The sequence below is a fragment of the Cygnus olor genome, chromosome Z, assembly GCF_009769625.2.
Source record: "Cygnus olor isolate bCygOlo1 chromosome Z, bCygOlo1.pri.v2, whole genome shotgun sequence".
Lineage (NCBI taxonomy): Eukaryota > Metazoa > Chordata > Aves > Anseriformes > Anatidae > Cygnus > Cygnus olor.
The window spans coordinates 62,090,949-62,112,448 of NC_049198.1; the positions used below are offsets into that span (position 1 = coordinate 62,090,949).

General features: G+C 38.8%; 1 protein-coding gene across 2 annotated transcripts in view; it reads right to left on the reverse strand.

The window, feature by feature from the left end:
• The window catches only part of SNX24 (sorting nexin 24), a 93,488-nt gene that overhangs the window by 38,441 nt on the left and 33,547 nt on the right, over positions 1–21,500 (reverse strand). For both annotated transcript variants that reach the window (XM_040541307.1, XM_040541306.1), the window contains exons 2-3: positions 6,403–6,486; positions 962–1,066 (exon numbers count right to left, since the gene is read on the reverse strand). In XM_040541307.1, the coding sequence (XP_040397241.1) occupies positions 962–1,066; positions 6,403–6,486 (189 nt within the window). The remainder of the gene's footprint in view (positions 1–961; positions 1,067–6,402; positions 6,487–21,500) is intronic.

Genomic DNA, 21,500 nt, shown 5'->3' on the forward strand with positions numbered 1-21,500 from the left:
CATTATGTTGCAGTCCACCACTCTTCCAGTTGTGCCAGTGCAACTGAGGATGATGACATAAATCAGATCTCTGAAATTATCTGAGTAAAAATAGAATATGTCACTCTTGCCATCCTCCCAGAAATGTTATCTTTTCACTCAGATTATTTCTATGGTCACCTTTAATAAAAGAGCTGAAGGTGCAGTGAACTGGGACGACATGTTGAGGAACAACTTAATCTGGTTTTGTCACCATAGAAATGGCTGTGGAACTACACCATTGGGCATTTTCAACTTAAAAGAGAATAACCTTTGAAGCAATCATGGTGAGAGTAGAAATTCCATCTATTTAAAAAGCACAAGATTTATCACCCATATATTTAGATGTCTGTATGTCCAAATCATTCCTCAAGACTCTCTTTACAGTATGTAGCAAAATCAATGCCCAAGTAGGTATAAACTAGGTCTCTGAATCAACTGCCCAGAGTGAAATGAATATGAGATGACGTGCCTATTTCAACTAGATGAACAATTCAGATACATGCATGTACAGTAGATAACATAAATTTGATGAGCTGCTTCTTCCCTAGTCCATCTAAGCAGAGGTTGGTTAAATAAAGCCTCTTTTTTTTTTTTTTCTCTTCCATACTATTTTTCATTGGTACAACAAAAACAACTTAGTAAAGAATGATTATTACTTTACGCACAGGAAAATGTGGTACTAGTAGGTTACCCAAAGTCAGTCAGAAGCCTATGTCAGAATAAGAAACAAAATGCAAACAGTCCGGATTTCCAGCTGCTAGTCATGCTAACTGAACAGAAATCATCACTGCTAGTAAGGATGCAACTCATTTCCCACATTTAAAATTGCCTGTCAGTAAAACAGCCCACTTCGTGCCTGCAGTGTCTACAAAAGTTTTGGATACTACCACTCTGAAAAGGTATGCTGCTTTTACTTTCATACCAATGAGAGAAGACTTACCTGCAAGTACAACTCTAAGCCTTGCCGCCTCTGCTCCAGGACCTTTGGGACCCAGTTCCTCACATGCTTTGAAGGGATCTCTGGAGTCCTTATGAACTTCTTGAGCTGAACAAAAAGAAATTCAGACAAAAAGGAAGGATAATAGTGACCCTTTAAAGTACACACATTTATGTTAGAGATGAGAGAGTACAGGTAAAATAACCATAAACAAAGGAAAGTAGCATGACAACTAAGTGTCTCATCATCAACTCACTGAAATAACAATTGACTTTTTAAAAACTCTTCACACCTATAGGCTGCATGGTAAAAATCTCTATTCCAAGCCCTTCTCAGTGAACAGAAACTCTATCAATTTTTTGTCACTAATAAAGCACGAACTAGCACAACAAAAGAGCAGCAACTACATGAAATGAGGATCCGTGTCACCCTTGATTACATACCCCAGCCAGTCAGCTGAGCAGTGTACAAGAGGGGGCTCAATGATAACTAAAGCAAAGCAGTGGCAATCTCAAACTCCCAATGACTGACTGACAAATCTGAGCCTCAGGAAACTGTGCAAGAGGCCCAGAAACCATGGAGCAAGGGGTTAACCTAGCTCACAGCCCCACTGCAGTTACAACTGAGGAGGTAGCAGCTTCTAAAGCACCCAAGAGATGGACTCAGTACCCAGCTCAGCCTTAAACACCCAACGTTAGCCCCACACAACAGTAGAGACACAAGGAAAGACATCAGGAGACACAACATAAGCCTCTCTTGTGCTTCGTTTCCCCATTAGTTAACCTGGCATGACACCTTATAACATCACTGCAACATACACAGGTTTGCTTTGCTATGTATGGTGACAAAACACCACAATAATTTCTAACTCCAGATTTAGGCATTTATGAACAGGTGGGAGAAGTAAAAGGAGCAGAGAACCATTTTTCTGGAATCAAGAGAGCAAATTATCTGTGCCCTCAAATTGTACAAACTGATTGACAGCTGTTTAATAGCTTATACAAAGAAACGGCAAAACTGCCACTGAACAGATTTTCAAGAGAGCTCCATAACTGTTCCTCTGAAGATTCCCATAGGAAATCTTTTATAGATATATACATACACGTCTGTCTGTATGCATACACAAGTGCATACAGATAGACCCAAATAATCTATTCTGATAGCACTAAGAATTGTCTTTCTGGAGCAATGTGTTTTGTTTTTTTTTTCAAAACCAACCAATATTAACATTTTCTTCAAAACTACAGACCAAAACCAATAACTGCAATAGGCGCCACTGCATTTTAATAGAAGGTGACATTAGACATTCTTTCTGTTGGATATTGCCTCTGAGTAAATCTGAGGCAAGGAATGCAAGGAAAGAAACTCAAAATTGACTTTGACATGCATACCCATGGGAGACTGAAAATTTACATTTCATCTTTGAGCTTGCTGAGATGTCACTATAGGAAAAAGCAGTGCCAACATATCAACATCCCTACAATCACAAGTAACGAAGCTCCAGCACAGAAACCTCAATTGCTCTGGAAACATTCTGCAACTTCCTGGTTTCTTAACAGTGCTAGATTACAATTAAACATGAAATGAAAAAGAAACCCTGCCCAAACCCATGTACTTTTACTGACTGACCTTAAAGGCAAAATATAAAACCTGATTTTTTCCTCTAAATTGTTCAAGAGTGTTGAAGAAGCCATGATCACAGCTGGGGCAAACTCTGATAGCACTTGCAGATGAGTAACAAATGAGGAGAACGCTCCAGATGAGGAGAGACAAATAGGAAACAGTACAAGATTCCACTAAAGCTTAGATGCTTACAAGATAAATAGACTGTGGCTGGTGTCTCAGCTAGTGATTAACAATCCATTTGTGCTCTGTGCTCGTGTTACATACAGCATCCAATAAACAATTGCTAAAATGTGAAAGCACGGGTACACTGCGTAGGTATAAAGTACATGCTATACAGATGTACAAAGGATAAATGATAAGCCCACTCTGTTATGCTTAGAATAATCCATTAACATATTGTAACAAATAATGATTACTATGACAAAGAATATTAAGCACATCTGCCTATATATTAGTTATGTTGCTTCAGACCTGACCCCTACAAAAGTAATATTTATCTGAGGACAATTAGTGTCTGTAATACCTTCCTGTTCACAACACTGGCCTTGTGCTGATTTCACATACTGTAGTCCCAATTTACCTCAAGACTAAAAGATGTCTCAGATAATCAATTAAAGAATTATTTGTCCAAGTATGAAAAGTCATAACTATTCTAGAATTATAAACAATTTGCAAAAGTGGATGCATAGAACTTAAGATTTTTGCAGATTTCACTGCAGTAGTTGTAACATTGTCAATTCCTAACATTTTCATACTAAAAAAGAACTAGCAAGGATTTTAAGAAAAAAGAGCATAAAAAGGAAATAGGGAATAAATATGAGAATATAGTTGTATTTTTAATGTTATATGGGCAGAAAGCTTTTAATTCTTTCTAAAAATCTCTCGATACAAAAATAACAAAACGTTTGTTCAGACTTGAAGTCAATTCTTTAATGTGAATGGTGAGTAGCCTGAAAGGCCTAGCTTGTCATTCATACTCTGGTCAAATTATAATGGTCAATGCAAACGATTTCAAAAAAGCCAAAAGTAGTTCAAGTTTCCCATCAAAGAAATAATTTGTACTCCTGGTGTATCACAGCAGGCTTGAAAAGATTTTAATTTTTTTATAATTTTGCATTTTTTTAATATTTTCATAATTTTTTCTATTACAGCCAGATTGCACAGGAAGCGGGGCTTCACTATTTTTACAAAATATAAAATAAAATAAAATAAAATAAATAAATAATATAAATAATAATAATAATAACAACAATAATAATAAATAGATAAAATAAAAATATTATTAATAGTAATAACAGAATCAAAACATTAATTGGTATTTTGCTGAATGAATGACTTATCTGGTGAAGCAAAGGAGTCCTTCCTCCTCATGATTCTAGTGCAGCATGTCCTTCTCAGGATGAGAATCTCCCCCCTTAAGCACCTATTCCCATTTTCTACCCTGGTTGTTCTCAACAGGAGCTTTATTTCTACTGCTATTTCTACTGCTCACTACAGACATCTCCAGCACTAAGGGCACCTTGAATATGCAGTACATTTGAAGATACCTTTCCAATTGTCGTGCGCTTACAGCAGTTTAGAGTGGAACTTGCCTTTAAATTAAAGGGGATGAAAAGAACCAAAAATAAAATGCTATTTGTATGCTGAAAGCAAACTGGTAACTCGATGTGTGTGTAAGTAGTCATGGGATGCAAACAAACCGTTCACAAAGAATGAGATACAAGTTCAAAATACTCTTCTTTATAAAACCTTTTCAAATACACACCCCACACAACTGAAGAAAACATAAGTGTACTTTCTTAAGAGTTCTGAGATTTTCTGCTTTTTCTAGCACAAAATAGACAGGAAGAAAGGGTGATGTTACATCCATGTAACGTATTGCTAGAGAACACTTTCTCCAGGATTTCTGCAATACCGAAAGCACTGAAGCGGGCTCATAGCAGGAGCTGCTCAACTACTCTGTTTATGACAAATTTAAGCACAACTGAAAAAAAAAATATGTATATAAATATAAATATTTAAGAAAAGAGGTATGTTGTGCCAAAATATGCTGGGTGCTTTGCATCTGTACAGGAAAAAAATATGAAAGTCACTATCAAGTTTGCAGAGTAATTTATACAGACAGCAAGCAGATGAGGAGTAGGATGTAACAAACTGAAAGGTGGTGCAAAGTGTCTTGTCTATATATCTGTTTTACAGGTGTGTTTATTTTGCTGCTATATTTGGATAGAGAGAAAAGGACTATCATGTATGGGTTTTCTGGTGTTCTAAGGATAATTCTCTACAAAGCAAGTTGCTGCAGAGGAATTGGTGTGCAAGGAGACAAAGCTGAGAGTAAGACTCATTCAAGAGAGTAAGTCATTCAAGACATCTGTGTAGAGCAATGAGGGGAAATGTATGAGTAAACCAAGAGACAAACTGAAAATAAACTGTGCAACTCCAGAAATTACAGTGGAATTAGACATCAACTACTGGACACAGTCTACTTGGGTAGATGCATTTTAAGCAAATAAGTCCTGTTTTTCCCCTCTTAATGTTTCCTAGCTTAATTAGTCGTGCAATCTCTACTCAATCTATACTGTTTTACTTTCAGTTGTAGGATTATTCTTGCATAAAGTAAAGCATACATACTGCAGGACTTGGTGGTAGCACAGTGAGTTGTACTACTGATTCTGCCACTGTTGCTCATGTAGTATCATATTGAATGGGAACACAAGGGAGAAAATATGTGTCAGACACCTCAATAAAAACTATAAACAAGAAAATGCATATTAAAAAGTTGCAGCCAATCACCACAACTGGGGCAAGAAGCAAAGAAATACTAGCACATACCAATTACTTGTGCAGTAAAGCAAAATATATTCTTGCTCTTCAGACTTTTGAGGGCCAACACACAAATGGTTCAACAGTTTCTTTTTGTGGCCTCAAATTGGCTTGCATCCACACACCATATAAAGTTGCCACTTGCTCCATTGCCACTGAGCGCTATAAACCAACGAAAGTTCGGTTGACCCAGGTCTTAGGAAAGGACTGCAGCCCCATGACTAGCAGGCTACCACTTTTCCAGAATTCTCCTTCACAGTAAGTGTGCTCCACAAGGCAGAAAAAATCAAAACTTGCCTTTGAGCAGCAAAACTGTAATAGAAGCATCCAGTTCAGCCCAGGGAGGAGAAATTGTACCTTCCCTTTAATAGTGACCTAAACAATTTTAAGAACAATTACTGGATACCCACTCTTGAAAGCACTGAGTTCCATTCTACATACTAGTGAGAAGACACAGTAGGCAAGCTTAGCTGATATTTTATAACATATTCACTATATGAAGAACAACAGAGTGAGACAGTCTATTCAGTCTTTTTCATGCTTAGTTTGCTGATGTATACTAACAGTTTCCTTAGCTCAGCATGTTAACAATTCAATTTATAGATCTAATATAAATTATTCGCATAATAGGATAAGAAACAAAACCATATTCATTTGCTATAGGAATGTGCTATATTTCATGACTTTGCAAGAAAAAAAAAATCAGAGAGCATTTTAGCAATACAGCACGTAAACAGTAATAAAAACAGAGAGCACGTAAACAGTAATAAAAACAGAGAGTTAGAAACATCTCAGAAGTCATTGGCCTCCCTCTTTCTTCTCCCTCCCTGGCTTCCAAGAAATAGAGAAGAAACTGAGTAGATTGAGAACTCTTTTCCAGAGACATGAATCACAAGATGTATTTAAGATAAGCCATGAATGTTAACAATTTCAAGTGAGGGTAAACATAACTAAGGCAAAATACAGACACATCTTATAAAGAAAGAGATAATTACCTTTTTATGAAGGGCATGGAATTCACTATACCTCTTCTCCACAAAATGTTTCCTTCCACTCACTAGCACCTCTATTTTAAAGACCTGAAAAAGTATAAATAATAAAAAGGAAATTAATGTTGTTTGCACAAACAGATCTATGACACGGCTGTGACTGCACATTATGCCCAAAACAGTGGTTCCAAAAACACATGATGACTCAAGAGGTGCAGAAGTACAACAATAATTAAGGGGTATTATGGCTTAATTTCCTATTAACAAGTTTGTTCATAGATAAAAGACAGTTCAGTTTGGATTTTATACTGTATATTAAAAACTAAATGTTAAAATATTTCCTTTCAGAAATATTTAACACAATTGGAAGTATTAAAAATAAATAAAAAGATGGTAAGAACAATAACAACAAAATAGAATGAAAGGAAATAACGATTCCTTCTCTTTCCCTACTACAATGCTAACACGTATTCAGTAAGAGCCAGGCAACAGAAGCTGTATGTTATACTTGAAATAAGAGATATAATGCAAACATTATACCGTAAGTTAATTGTCTCCTAACCTACAAATTCAGATATAGTCTCAGTTGAGCTTGTGCTACTATCTATATAACCTAGGGGGGTGGGGGGGGAAAAAGCACATACAAAAAACCATGGCAAATGCTTGTTTTCTTTGTATGATACATGTGACAGCTTTTGTTGCTGCTTCTGGAAGGTTGAAAGGCCAGGAGAAGAAGCTCCCTGGATCCACTAATTAGTAGTCACTAACATGACGCTTTCTTGATTCTTAGGCCACAAGGTCATTTCTGAGGGCAAGTGATGAGAAATATTTTGAAGTACTCAAGAAAACACGGTCTATTAAATGAAGACAAGATCAGCAGAAAAGCAACACAAAAAAAGTGCCTAGTCTATCCAGGAGGTTTTTGTTGTTGTTGTTTTCAGTTTTGCTCATAAAATGCTGGAAATAATAATTTCCAGGAGAAATTAGAGACAATGTTCAGGACAGATGATTACATCAAGACCCAAGACTTAGGCCAAATGAAAGTACTTTGAAATAAATTTGCAAACAGTGTTTATGCCTGAATGCAGAAAAAAAAAAGGGGGGGGGGCTCCGTCACAATATGTCCAGCTAGCAGTGATCAGAGCAAACACACAGAAATCATGCTGGACAAACACTTTCTGTTGTCCACTAGAAACTGCCTTTCAAACACAGGTCAAAATGCTATGGTTCTCACTGGCTAGCCCAACCACATTAGAAACAGACAGCACTTTATCTAATCCAGACTGAAATGCATCTACCTTTGTTTGAACATGGTATGGATGGGACTGGAGTCATTCCACACCGATGTTTACATTACCAAAATTAGTTCAGATCTTTGTAATCCATCAAAATAACTTGTGCTACATTCTACCTCCTTGAAAAGGACTATTTCTGTGTCCTAATCACTGAGAGCAAATGACCTTATTTGGGTGCATTGATTTTTTTTTCCTTATCTATTTAGACTATTTTGGGAGAACAGCTATTGGCTATTTAACAATTTTCCTCTACACATGAAAAAACTCCAAGGCACCCTTAGGAATACATTGTAAGTTCAGAGTTGTAAAGAGAATCACATGTAAAGAAAAATCAATGCAAACTTTTTTATTTAGTTCAGACTCAATACCCTAATTATATAAGAAGAAAACATTATTTACATCTTATATTCTACACATATTGCATGAAAGAAATAGTTCCACAAGGAGCAAAATGCTTTCAATTGCACAGGAAATATATTGCACTGAAAGAATTTCAAGGATAATTTGTGGGAAGAACGGATAACAGAATATGAACAGTTAAATAGTCATGATCAAATGCCTAGTTAAGGTGTCACAGTGGTTTTGTATTAACTTGATACTAAAACTCCAGCAATTGTTAGCCACTCATAACACCCAATTACACCTCAGTCAGCTACGAACCTCAGCACCAATGTTATTTAAGTACTTCCATTGGCTACAGGGCTTGCTGAGCAACCTGAAGAAGTCTAAGAGGCTCCCGCCTCAGCTGTAAGCACTCCCTCGGCAGGTAACTGCCTTGTGAATCACAGTCTGTCTTGTGCAGTCCCACTCTGATTTTAGTTACGTGGGTGCAACTTCAGAGAAATGTCATTCCATCTGGAGACAATAAATCTGTCATTTTATAAAGGAGAACAGTTGGAATATGGGGTAAAAGGGAAATAAAAATTCCCTAGCTGGTCTTCTTTTCAAAGCATCTATTTTGTCCTGGGTGTCACCACTGGTTAATGAAATAAAGAAATGGTTTCAAGACAGCAAAAAGTATGCAGCATTTATTCAGCTTCCTTTTATATCTTAGCAATGTTTCAAGTACTGCTTGCAATATTTTTTGCCAGAAAGAAGACATACATACTTGCTGGTCATTTTCATAGAAGACATGCTTTTTTTTACACAGTGATGCCACCTTTACAACCACAAATCTACTAGCTTTATACACTCAATTAAGAGGCTTCAACTTTGCCTCCTAAAGCACACAGCCCTTGGATTCAGCTTTAGCAGCCACCCAAAACTTACAAAGATTGACAGCAGATCTATCATGAATCAAGTCGAAAATTGCTATTTCAAAAAAAAACCAACCAACCAACCAAACAAACAAAAACCCTGCAAATTATGCTTGTAATTTACTCATGGTGGCACCTAAATTTCAGAAATGTAAAGCAATTAGCAATAAATGTATCAAGCAGACAATCCGTAAATGTTTTAATTTAAGATGAATTTAAATACTAAATTGATTTACAAAAAAACTTACAAAGCACAACTGCAAGTAAGTGAGATACCACATACTGTGCTTAAGAACTTTATATTATTGAATGACTGCATTTAGACTGCATAAATTCCAGGTTTGCCTCCTCACTGTTTACCACGTTTCAATTCACAAGAGTAAACTAAATGCACAGAAATAAGTTTGTGTTGCAATTTCATATAAGGACAAGACAGTGTGTGAGAGGCAGCAAGATACATTAGTTTACAACAGAGAGAGAATCTTTTCATGGATTCAAAATAGCTATAGACAAATTTCACATATTTAATTGAGCAATTGCAGGCCCTGACAGAAAAACAATGTAAGGAAACGGGTGAACATAGATGAAAGTGCCAAAATAAAGACAGAAGAACTATGGGAAAAAAATGCAACACTGCAAGGAAATTACTCTTCTTGTAAAAATGTCCATGTTCTGTGAACAGATAACTCTGAAAAGACATATGACGTTTTATAAGTGACAGTTCGTTAAATGAAAAATGCAATAATTAATCACTGAATAAGACAAGAAAAATGGTTTTCCCATAGTCAGTGATATACCAGAAATTACACTGCACTGAAAGATTTGCAGTTCATCCCAACTAGCACACAAAAGTCCATAGACATGAATATACCAATTAGAAAACTTTTTTACAAGTATGCTAAAACAAGAAATGACTCACCTTTCTTGGTTATTCCCACAACAGCTATTAATTATGTTTGCACAAAGCCACAAGATCATTGAAAGTATTCCTCTAACAGAATTTAACCTACATAAATGATGTACAGGGTAAGCAATGTTAGGTTAGAAATCAGTATGAATAATGTTGATCTTCTGCTTACCAAAATTGCAGAACTGCCATTAAAATTCATAATTATCAAAACCACGAAGGAAACTCCTGGAGAAGAATTCTTTAGTTTAGTTTAGTTTAGTTTTGTTTTTTTAATAAGATAGTCAAAACGTTCAGGTCCAACTACAAAACAGATTTAAATATGACTGGGCAGGAGGAGGGGGTGGAACCATTTTGGCTCTCTTTTTTGCCTCCACTTTTGTTCCAATGAAATGGAATACATTCAGATACTGGAAACCATTTACGTCATTTCTTATTGGCAGCAAATATGCCTGATTTTGCCATTTTCCTGTATTTATCAGGTTTTGATCATTAACAAACCTCCAAGTGAATGATTCTTTTCCACTGTTTTCATGAGGAATAACTTACATTTCTCCTCTTGATGCAAAAACTGCAGCACTTGAGCAGTATTACATAATAACTAAAATCTATTTTATAAGAACAAATAATTGGTATTGCATCACTGTGAATTTCTGAGATAGCTTAAATGGAAGAAAATACGAGCAAATCATACAAGAGCCATTCGTGCCTTCCTCTAAGTCCATAGGTATTCTAAAAACATGTAGAGAACTGCATAGAGTCAAACTGATACTACCCTCCTTCAGTTTTTATGTATGTTAAATGCTTACGTGATATAAATGGCCATCTCTTATAATGTGATGCAAAAATATGCAGTCCTAGTAATTTTGTCTCAAAAAAAAAAGTCCAAACAAACAAACATAGAAAGATGAGTTTAACAAAAACCAGACAGGAATGACAAACATGTCCAGGATTAGGGAGGAAAACTAACTAGCGTGGCAATACCTCATTTTGGTTTTTCTATTACATAAGAAATACACAGATGATATCTTTACCTTCACTCAAGGAAATCAGATTATCTAAATAGTTTATTGCAAATTAACACTATCATAATGTGTACATATATGGAAAAATTAATTACAAGTTATATAAATTTCTGAAAAATTACAGTTGAGAGAGTTTTGGGGCAATCTTCTTTAGAATGAGAAGATAGAAAAACCAGAAGCAGAAAAAGAGAAGTTTACAGAAAACAGATACATTGTCTAATGTTCACTGGGAAAGAAAAACCCAGAAAATTCTAGTACTGCGCCCTTCCCTCTCAATACCAAGCTTACCAACAGTAATTCTTTTAAATATATTGCTTACAGAAATAAATACATCCCTTTAGATGCTTCAGTATGCTTGACAGACTTTTGTCTGAGGAACAGCTAATGCATTCAAAGTGTCAAGAAACTCAGCCTCAAACCTTTGTCATGGCCATATGGAAGGAATTCCAGGACAAACGAAATGACAGCTATGGTTCATGAAACACTAATAGGATTTCCACATGTTTAATGTTTCATTACTGTTAGACAATGGCACATTTTTTGTCTCAGTTGTGCTATGACTAGAACAAGACCACAGCATATAGTAAAGATCAAAAGATGACTTTAAATCTCTTTCCATCTACTGATCAAGGGCCAACTGATGGTCCTCAGTACCAGTAAGAGCACCTGGTCGACAGCCGTGACCGCAGCTGCATGTTGCTGGAGCAGCAGTTTGGTATCTCTGGGGTGCAAGCTCCTCGTGGCAATGCTCCATACTCCCTGAATGCCTCCAGTGCAGGGGCGGAGATGAGGACTGTGTGCAGAGCCAACTCAAACTTCATAGCAGCCTTGATAAAATTGAACCTTGCTACCCCTCAAATGAAAACAAATGAACTTATTCTGACTTCATCCTCGGGAGAGAGGGAGGGGCAGCAAAATCCAATTCTGTGGTGGGTGCCGGGCAACTGTAGGGCACGCAGTCAGGCTGGCATGGGTCCCAGAGACCTGAGGACAGGGAAATCTCCCTTTTTTCTCTCCAGCCACAATCCCCCAGCTGTAGTTTTCTTCCTTCCCGCATCCACTGTCTAATTTTTGGTTATCCACTCCACACTCACTTTTTGAGACTGAAGACTTTATATGCCTTAGGTAAGTCACTTCCAGACACAACTCCTCCTTCTCCCTGTAACAACTGCTGCTCCCATCCTAAACAAGCAGCCCATACCCAAGCTCCTGCACTATTCTCCTGTCGGAAAAGGGCCCCCTTCCTGCTGCAGAACTGGGAAACAAGCTGGGAGAGTAAAGAAAGAGCAGAACAGCCCTGAAGACCTGAGTTTGCTGCTCTCAGTTCTGCTGGTGCCCTAAGGATGGATGAAGATATCTGTTGGAGGCAGTAAAAGAGAGAATGATCAGATATTAGGAACTGAGAGTAACCAGAGTGCTGGGGAAGGGGGAGTGATGAACAGGGACAGAGCTGAGGGTCTTCTCTCCTTTCTAGAAGTAGCCCTCACACATGCAGACCATGTTTTCCTGACAGCTACCAGCAGGCAGAAAGCAGCAGCTGATGACCGGCAGTTCATCTGCACAGATGCTGGAAGCACTGGTCCTCACCAGCAGGTGATGGGCCCACAGGTACCTCCCCTCTCTGCTGACCCAGGTAACTGCTCCTTGTGCCCTGCTCCCATCTTCACTGGCACAGCTCGACACAACGTAGGTGTTCCACTGATAGGGAAGGGCCCCAAGAGATTCAGAGCCATCACATTTCCAGACAGCAGTCTTACCCCAGGTCTGCTCAAAAGCTGTATTAGACCTACAGGCTGCCCCTTTCCTGCACCCTGAACACTGTGATGTCTGTTACCTGAAATCAAACTGCTTCAGACCCAATTACAATGTAAAGTGCTAGTTACAGCCCAAGAAAGAAGTAACTGGTTTTATAAACTACAGAAATCAAGGCCTGGCATCATGAAATTAAGACACTCCTTTTCCAGAGTCTGTGAAGACGAAGACCATCACAGAGAAGCGAACGATCATTAAAGTATTTCAGATGTGCATTCCACACAACTATATGAAGAAGTTAACTGACCCCATCTGGTCTTGGGAAGCAGCCTTATTGTTATCATAATTCAATAAAGAGATTTCCTCCTGTTACATAAACATGCTGAGAAGATATGTACATTACTGAATTACAACTCCCGTTAAATCTCGACGCTTACTGAAAAAAGCTTTCTCTTCACTAACACTTACTAGCGTTACTGTACCCTACCTAAACCAGACTGCAGTCTCTTCAACAACCTTTAGCATGTAGTTTGTCTTTCCCACTAATGCTACAAAATAACTATACTCCCTATTCTACCCACTTTTGCGGTAGGCGCCTTCCCCACTCACAAAATGGCACACTGTTGGTACAAATCACGTGAAAAAAAAGAGTACATAGGACTCTGGGGTATTCTTTCTGAAGATGGTCTTTGAGAAGAGTATGTCATATTTCTTAGGGTTCAGAGGTAAAGGTAGTAAAACAATTTATACCACGACCCAGTGCAACTAACTCCTACAAAATGGGAAGCTCGAGGGAGGCCTCTGCAGAACTGTCACTGTTGAATGAAAGAGTAGCTGACATACAAGAGTAAGCAGTTTTCTGATTTTTTCAACCCACTTTAAACCAATCTTTTCCAAACACATGGTTCATAAAATCCCATAGGAACTTCTCTGTCATTTCCTGAAAAATAACTTACTTGGCTTTCCAAGGTAAAAAGCCTCTCCCTTGCCAGCGAAACACTGACTATGGAAATCTAATTTGTAACCAAACCAAGAAGCCACAAGATCTGACCTGCTTTTAATATTTTTCTTTATTAGTCCTGCAGAGCACAACTGTTATGCAGATGACATCCTTTTAAAATCTAGTTGTCACTGTGGTCACCTATTTGACTAACATCCTTTGAATCAAACTTAAAGAAAAATGTCTTGATCTTTTACTGAAAAAGGAAAAAGTTCCTAACATATTCTAACGCTTACAGTTACATAGACAAAAATTAGCCTGCTCTGCTCCATTTGTTCATCTGGATCATCTCAATGTCTCTTATCAGAAGTATTCTACTAATAGAACAACCATGAGCCTTTTTATGGAAGAGAGATTAACTTTCTAGTAGAAGTAATATATTGGGATAAAATATTTGAATATCAAAAAAAACCCACCCTGATGACAAAAATATATATACATAAAACAGAAGAACTCAAAGATTAAATATAAGGACCCTTCTATTGTACCACAAAATACTTTGCCATTTTATCTGTAGATTCTATAAAGAATCCTCATACTTTTCAAGGAAAAACAGAGCTGCTAGCTACAATGAAAATGCCCCTCTTTTGCAGCCAACTAGCTGCAAGAAACTCGATTTTCATAGAATCACAGAATGGTTTGGATTGGAAGGGACCTAGAAGACTATCTCATTCCAACCCCCCTGCCATGGGCAGGGACACCTCCCACTAGATCAGGTTGCCCAAAACCCCATCCAGCCTGGCCTTGAACACCTCTAGGGATGGGGCATCCACAGCTTCTCTGGGCAGCCTGTGCCAGTGCCTCACCACCCTCTGAGTGAAGAATTTCCTCCTAACATCTAATCTAAATCTCTTTCAGTTTAAAACCATTCTCCCTTGTTCTATCACCATCTGCCCATGCAAAAAGTTGCTCTACATCTTTTTTTAAGTCCCCTTTAAGTACTGAAAGGCTGCCAGGAGGTGTCCCCAGAGCTTTCTCTTCTGAACAACCCCAGCTCCCCCCCAGTCTTCATAGCAGAGGTGTTCCAGCCCTCTGATCATCCTTGTGGCCCTCCTCTGGACCTGCTCTAACAGCCCCACATCCTTCTTGTGCTGGGGGCCCCAGACCTGGATGCAGCACTCCAGGTGGGGCCTCATGAAGACAAAAGAGGGGGACAATCCCCTCCCTCGACCTGCTGGCCACCCCTCTGTTGGTGCAGCCCAGGATGCAGTTGGCTTTCTGGGCTGCAAGCACGCACTGCTGGCGCATGTTGGGCTTTTTGTCCAGCAGAACCCCCAGGTCCTTCTCTGCAGGGCTGCTCCCAATGCGTTCTTACAGACTCTACGCACAGAATCACAGTATGGTTGAGGTTGTCAGGGACCTCTGGAGATCATCTGGTACAACCCCCCTGCCAAGCAGGGTCACCCACAGCACGTTGCACAGGACCACATCCAGGCAGGTTTTGAATATCTCGCGAGGAGGAGACTGCATAGCCTCTCTGGGCAACATGTTCCAGAGCTCTGTCACCCTCACAGTAAAGAAGTGTTTCCTCATATTCAGCTGGAATTTCTGTGTTTCAGTTTACACCCGTTGTCTCTTGTCCTGTCCCTGGGCACCACTGAAAACAGCCTGGTCCCATCCTCTTGGCATCCTCTCTTCAGATATTTATACAGATTGACAAGATCCTACCTCAGTCTTCTCTTCTCTGGAGAAACAGTTATGTCAAGCTTTTCATCCATCAGAATCCCAGGTCCTTCTCCACAGAGCTGCTCTCAGTGAGTTCTTCTGCCAGTCTGTGCTCATGCCTGGATTACCCGGACCCAGGTGCAGCACCTTGCACTTGGACTTGTTGAACCTCATTAGATTCACGTGGGCCCCCTTGTCCAGCTTGTCCAGGTCCCTTTGGATGGCATCCCTTCCTTTTGGTGTATCGGCTGCACCACTCAGCTTGGTGTCACCTGCAAACTTGCTGAGGGTTCACTCGACCTCACTGTCTATGTCACTGATAAAGATATTAAACAGTAGTGGTTCCAGAGAGTACAGATCCCAGAGTACAGATCCCTGAGGGACACCATTTGTCACTGGCCTCCACACAGAGACATTGACCACAACTCTCTGGGTGCAGCTTTCAAGCCAATTCCTTATCCACTAAATGGTCCACCCTTCAGATCCATCTCTTTCGAATTTGGAGATCAGGATGTCATGTGGGACCGTGTCAAAGGCCTTACACAAGTCCACACAGATTACGTCAGCTGGTCTTCCCTTGTTGACTGTTGCAGTCACTCCATCATAGAAGGCCACCAGACTGGTCAGGCACAATTTGCCCTTGGTGAAGCCATGCTGGCTGTCTCAGATCACCTCCTTGTCCTGCATGTGCCTTGATATTGCTTCCAGAAGGATCTGTTCTATGATCTTGCCAGGCACAGAGGTGAGGCTCACCGGTCTGTAGTTCCCCAGGTCCTCCTTTCTACCCTTTTTAAAAATGGGAGTGGTGTGTCTCTTTTCCCAGTCATTGTGGACTCCACCTGACTGCCAGGACTTTTCAAATATTATGGAGTGGCTTGGTAACTACATTAGCCAGTTCCTTCAGGACCCTGGCACGCATGGCATCGGGCCCCATTTTACAAGAATCCAGCAACAAGACTTTTTTTTTTTTTTTTTTTCATGAAGCTAGAAACAAGACAAGACCCAGTATGCACAATCTATTAAAAATCAACTCCACATTCGTCATGGTAAGTAAACACCAGGGCAAAGAAATACTGTACACCCAGTCCTGGCTTCTTTTCTTATTCAGATCTCTGCAGTAATCCATCTCTGAATTCTCTACTCTTTATCTGACAACAGGAGTAGCTCATCCAAATATTTTTTTTGTTCAAGAGCAGCAGCCAAAGTCATCAAAGGACGTTGCTTTTCTACATTTATGTGCAGCTTAGCAAAGATCTTCCATATACTACATTTAAATATTGTGATTTGCCTGTCTTCAGCTGCAAAATGGAGGATTCCTGTGCTATTCTGTCTACAACAAAGAAGAGCAGACAGGATGTACTTCCTTTCAAGAAGCTAAGTCACCCGAACTTTAACTAAACTAGCATTGTTCTGCCTTGCAAAATAGAACCCTAATTATTTACACTACGATGTGCTATCTGTATTATTCTTACATACAACTGACAACTCTATTTCAAACATCAGCACTCACTTCTGGAGTCAATTTATCAAAGAATGCCACCCTGCTCATCAAGGGTTTCCTTTGCTAAGTTAAATCTCTTTTGAACAGCAATTCAAAGTGGGATGAAGACATAAACTCAAAAAGTTGCAAGGCAGTTTCATTTCTTATAGTAGCCTGCTGCTACTGAGAGAAGATGTGAAACCGGCTACCATGATGTGGTTATCAATGCATCCAACTACAGAAAACAAGATGATTCCTCAAGTGTCAGGAAAGTGGAGAGAATGGAAATGAAAATGTTGGCACAACTACTTAAGAAATGCCAAAAGCCATCACAAATAGTGCCAAACAAATAATAAAACTTGGGCCAAACTAAAATTCAAATTATTAAGCTTCTGAACTTACATACTGGGGCTAATAGCATTTATGTTGCAGCGAGTCTTGCGGTCACAATGAATGCAGATATTCCTGAGCCAGAATTAGCTCAGGTAGCAGAACGGTAGCAGCAGTCAAGACTGCACAATCTGCAAAACTCCTGGCAAAGTCAGGACAAAATTCAGTGCCATGGGGGCCAGGCTAGCTCTGTCCCAGGTATGTCTGCAGGAGCTGCAGTTTGTGAAGTGTAGAAATCCCACAAAAGGGAGCAGTATGAGTGTCAAGTTCAGAGGGATGCAAGGACATCACTCTTGACTTGATACAGGCACAAATCTTGACTTGAGTACATTGTAAGAACACAGGGAAGAAAGAAAAACATTTCCTAATTTGCTTTCCTTGGAGTTACAGTATAAACACAGCAAGTAGCTGAATCACAGACCCTTCAGACAGAACTGCATTGGCATTAGAGGAAGAGTTAAGGCAGTGCAGAATTCGACTCAAACACTGATGTCTGAGAAAAGACAACATCTGAACCACTTATAGAGACCACATCTAGTGCAATTATGTCAATGTATTGTATAGATTCAAAGGCAGTGGAAATACTAATACAAACCAATATTCAGGACAATATATAAAATTAAAGTATCCTCTCAGCAATTTCACAATACAAGATTGAATAACCTATCAGAGAACACTGGGTGTACAATTAAATATTTATAATTCCAAAGACAATGAAAATTGATTCAGTGAGGATTATGTTAATTTGTAACTAGCCTCTCAATCACTTGAAAGATAGTAAGGCAAACATTGAGTAATTACATGCCTGCACATGTATCAGCCAGATAAAGTATTATGTTTACAACAAATTTCAGAAAGATTTTAAGTAAGTTATAAATTGAGTCTGATACTGGAAACGTGCAAATACTGCACACTGCGAACAAAGTGACAGGAAACAGATGACTGAAAGTTGTGCTAAATGTTTCATTGCTGACTGTTGTTTGAACTGAAGATAATACAACATACCAGTCTCTTCAAATGCTAACTAGAAGCATCAGTCATAAAGTATCATTCACAGGTCTAAAAATTGGTAACTGTCTTTTTCTCAAAAAAAGGAAAAAAAAATGATGACATAACCATGCATAGACTACAGAACTAACTTGGCTTGAATATTTCAGCAATAAAAGCTAGAAGATTCCTAAACACAGCACTATGAGAAAACGCGCACAAACTAACTTCAAGCTGAAATGTGAGTCACCTTTCAAGCACTGATTCTTGGGTGTCAAAGATATCTTTGTTTCACTCTTCTAGAAAAATCTGGATGTTCACCACCTGCAGATACCAAGTCACCTATTTAAATACAGCCCCTAAATCCTGTTGCACAAATTCAGAAGTACTGTCAAGAAAAAAATAAGGACAAATAACAATAAGAAGTCATTACACAGACTCAGTGTGGTACAGATGTCATTCATTCCCTCATTCTGAGGCTTCAGATATTCTTTTTGCCTTATTATGAACTTAATCACAAACTGGCCCCCAGTGTAAAACTCATTGAATCTTGGTATTTTCCTGGTTCTCACCTTTTGTAAAGAATAGACAAACTCTTGCAATTTCTATCCACATAAAACATTGCCATAAATAACTTTAAATGCTTTTTTTTGGTTCAAAGGTTGTGTTACTTTGAGTATCTGGTGCCTTCCTGCAGAAAGAATGTAAACGTTGCTTGGTTTACTTAAAGTTTTTAGTTGCAGTGAAAGTTGTTTTTTCTACATATTTACAGGAAGTTCCACTTCTCTGTTTATGGGGCAGAGAAAATGCAACCTACCTTACTTTATATGAGGTGCCATTTTATCTCCCACTGCCTCAGGCAGCAACTGCTCATCATTCTGTACAGTCTCTATCCCTGCTTACCTTTTCTTCCACTCACGTTTTTCACAAATAAGAAATATGGAGAGGTGCAGAAGGGACATTCACCTTGCATCAGCTGATTCCTCACCTTCCTGTTTCATACAACAGTTCACACACAATAGTGCTATTTTTAATTAGCAGCTCAATCACATATCAAGAGGGCCTGAGATGGAATTTATTTAATAAAATATATTACAGGAGTTACTGGCAGTGCTATGAGTAGTTAGAACAATCTAATACTTTCCATTACAAGACTGTTCTCAGTTACTTATACTTTTGCCAATTTTTAATTTTTGGGCTTAGATTTTCCATACCAGGTATGTGATTCAGACAGAAAATATTTTTAGAAAGTTTCAACTAAGACAGTCCAGTTTCTTTAAGTCCTTTACTTAGAGAAAAGCGTATTTTTTCATTAAAAAAAAAAAAAGAAAGAAAGAAACAAAACAACAAAACAAACCATTTTACAGTAAGTTCCCCAAGATGTGGACAAGAAGACCGGGAATACAGCTAGGAGGCAATTTTGGCCAACCTATACCTTTCTGAAAAAACTCTAGCTCCTAACAAAACACAGGGTATGTACATAATGCAGGTTTTCTAATGGCATCAGTACTGCCAGTGCTCTGTTGTTTTTTAGTACCTACACACTTACTGAAAGTATATGGCATCTCCACAACAAACCTATGGCAAATTTCAAACCTACAGAAAAATTTTCTGTGGTTCATCCAAAAAGAGGAGCCATTATGGTACTAGGTAGCAGGAAAAAAAAGAGTGGAGGATATTTATAATTTTTTAAAGAGACACTGGGCAGGAATTTACGCTATGGCACATGGGAACAATACCTGAAAAGACTACAGCACATTACCGTTAAAATAAACAGACCAAAGAATAGCAGCAAAAAGGGGCTTTTAATCTGAAGTATTAAATCCCCTGTAACCTTGAAGGGAATGTGAGATTTTGTTGTGCATGAATCAGAAATGTAAGTCACTGCATCCGCTTGCTGTGAAAACCTACTGGTAACATAACATATGGTTGTCCCTCTCTGTCCCTCCTCTGCTGGTAGGACAGCTTGGATTAAAACCCTGGGCACTTATTATTCGAGGGGTCTATGCTAGGGACCTGACAGCCTCCTGTCCACCAGCCATACATCTGGGGCAGTACCTATCCAAATGATATATTCCCTCCCCTTCAACACCAGTGGCCTTCTCAGGGGTAAAAATGTAAAAAAAAAAAGGGGAAACCCTTCAGAAACGATGGTTGCAAATTTAAGTACTCAAACATCAGAGGTGTCTGTTAAGCTTTCCACACAACTGCAATCCATCTTCTCTGAACATACACATTTGCGTTTAGTTTCACACTACTTTTCTTCACTGCATGTCCACTTTGCTCACACACAGGACTGGAGGTGCTGTGGGAACAAGTGAGCAAAGCACAATGTCTTTCAGGCTTTTTCAGAAATAAGAACTAAAAAATATAAGAAAAGACATGAAAACTCTGTGTACGGATAGTATGGCCTCAAGATTAACGTGAATGGTAACACCATGGACTGTTTGGGAATTTTGCTTCTGCAATGCTAAACAATTTAAGTTATGATTTTCCCTAGGAAAACCTACTTCAAGCATCCCACTTGGGCATGATTCAGAGGCCCAAGGTTAAAAGCTCAAGCCCTCAGAGAACCAGCAGTCCCAGAACAGAAAGAGACAATAAGCTTACACAGATGCAGACAGCAGAAACACACCACTGTGCACACTATTTCATTGGTCCCTATTTCAGGACACGAGAAACTGTAACTTTTGTAATTCCTCGCTTCTTATTTTGTCACTTCAACATTATTCTGGAAGGCTACTTAATAAGGATTGCATGTAAAATCTGGAAGAAAAAAAGAAAAGCAAAACCCCTTCCAAGTGCACACACAAGCCCAAATATCCCCTGAAGTCATCTCCTCCACACACTGCCAGTGCTGGTATCTAGCTAATTTCACATTACAAGTCATGCTGCAGCAGGGACCACTGTTGTTCTACACATACATTCGACACTTCTCAACTCTTCCTTCTAGGGTATATTACAAAGGAGGAGAAGGAAATAGAAGAGCTATTCCACAAAGTGTGGTATTGATTTTTCTACCTGAGGAAGGAGACTCTTCAGTGAAAAATATCTCTTTGCTCCTCTACCTCATGAGAGAAAAAAGTCTCGAAAAGACATTAATGTCCAGAACGATGAACCAATGAAGTATTTTGCAGCAGCCAATGTTTTTGGGATATGTTGACACTGCATAACTGGCAAATCAACATTCTTGAAGTACATATAGGAAAAAAGTTATTTTTCTCAAACTTCTGAATCACTGCAATTACTAACAAATATGCAATGAACCCAGTGGAAGATTTTTAAGTAGAACAAACTCCTCTAATTATTCTTTAAGCCCTGATAAAATAAAGAAAACCAATTCAACA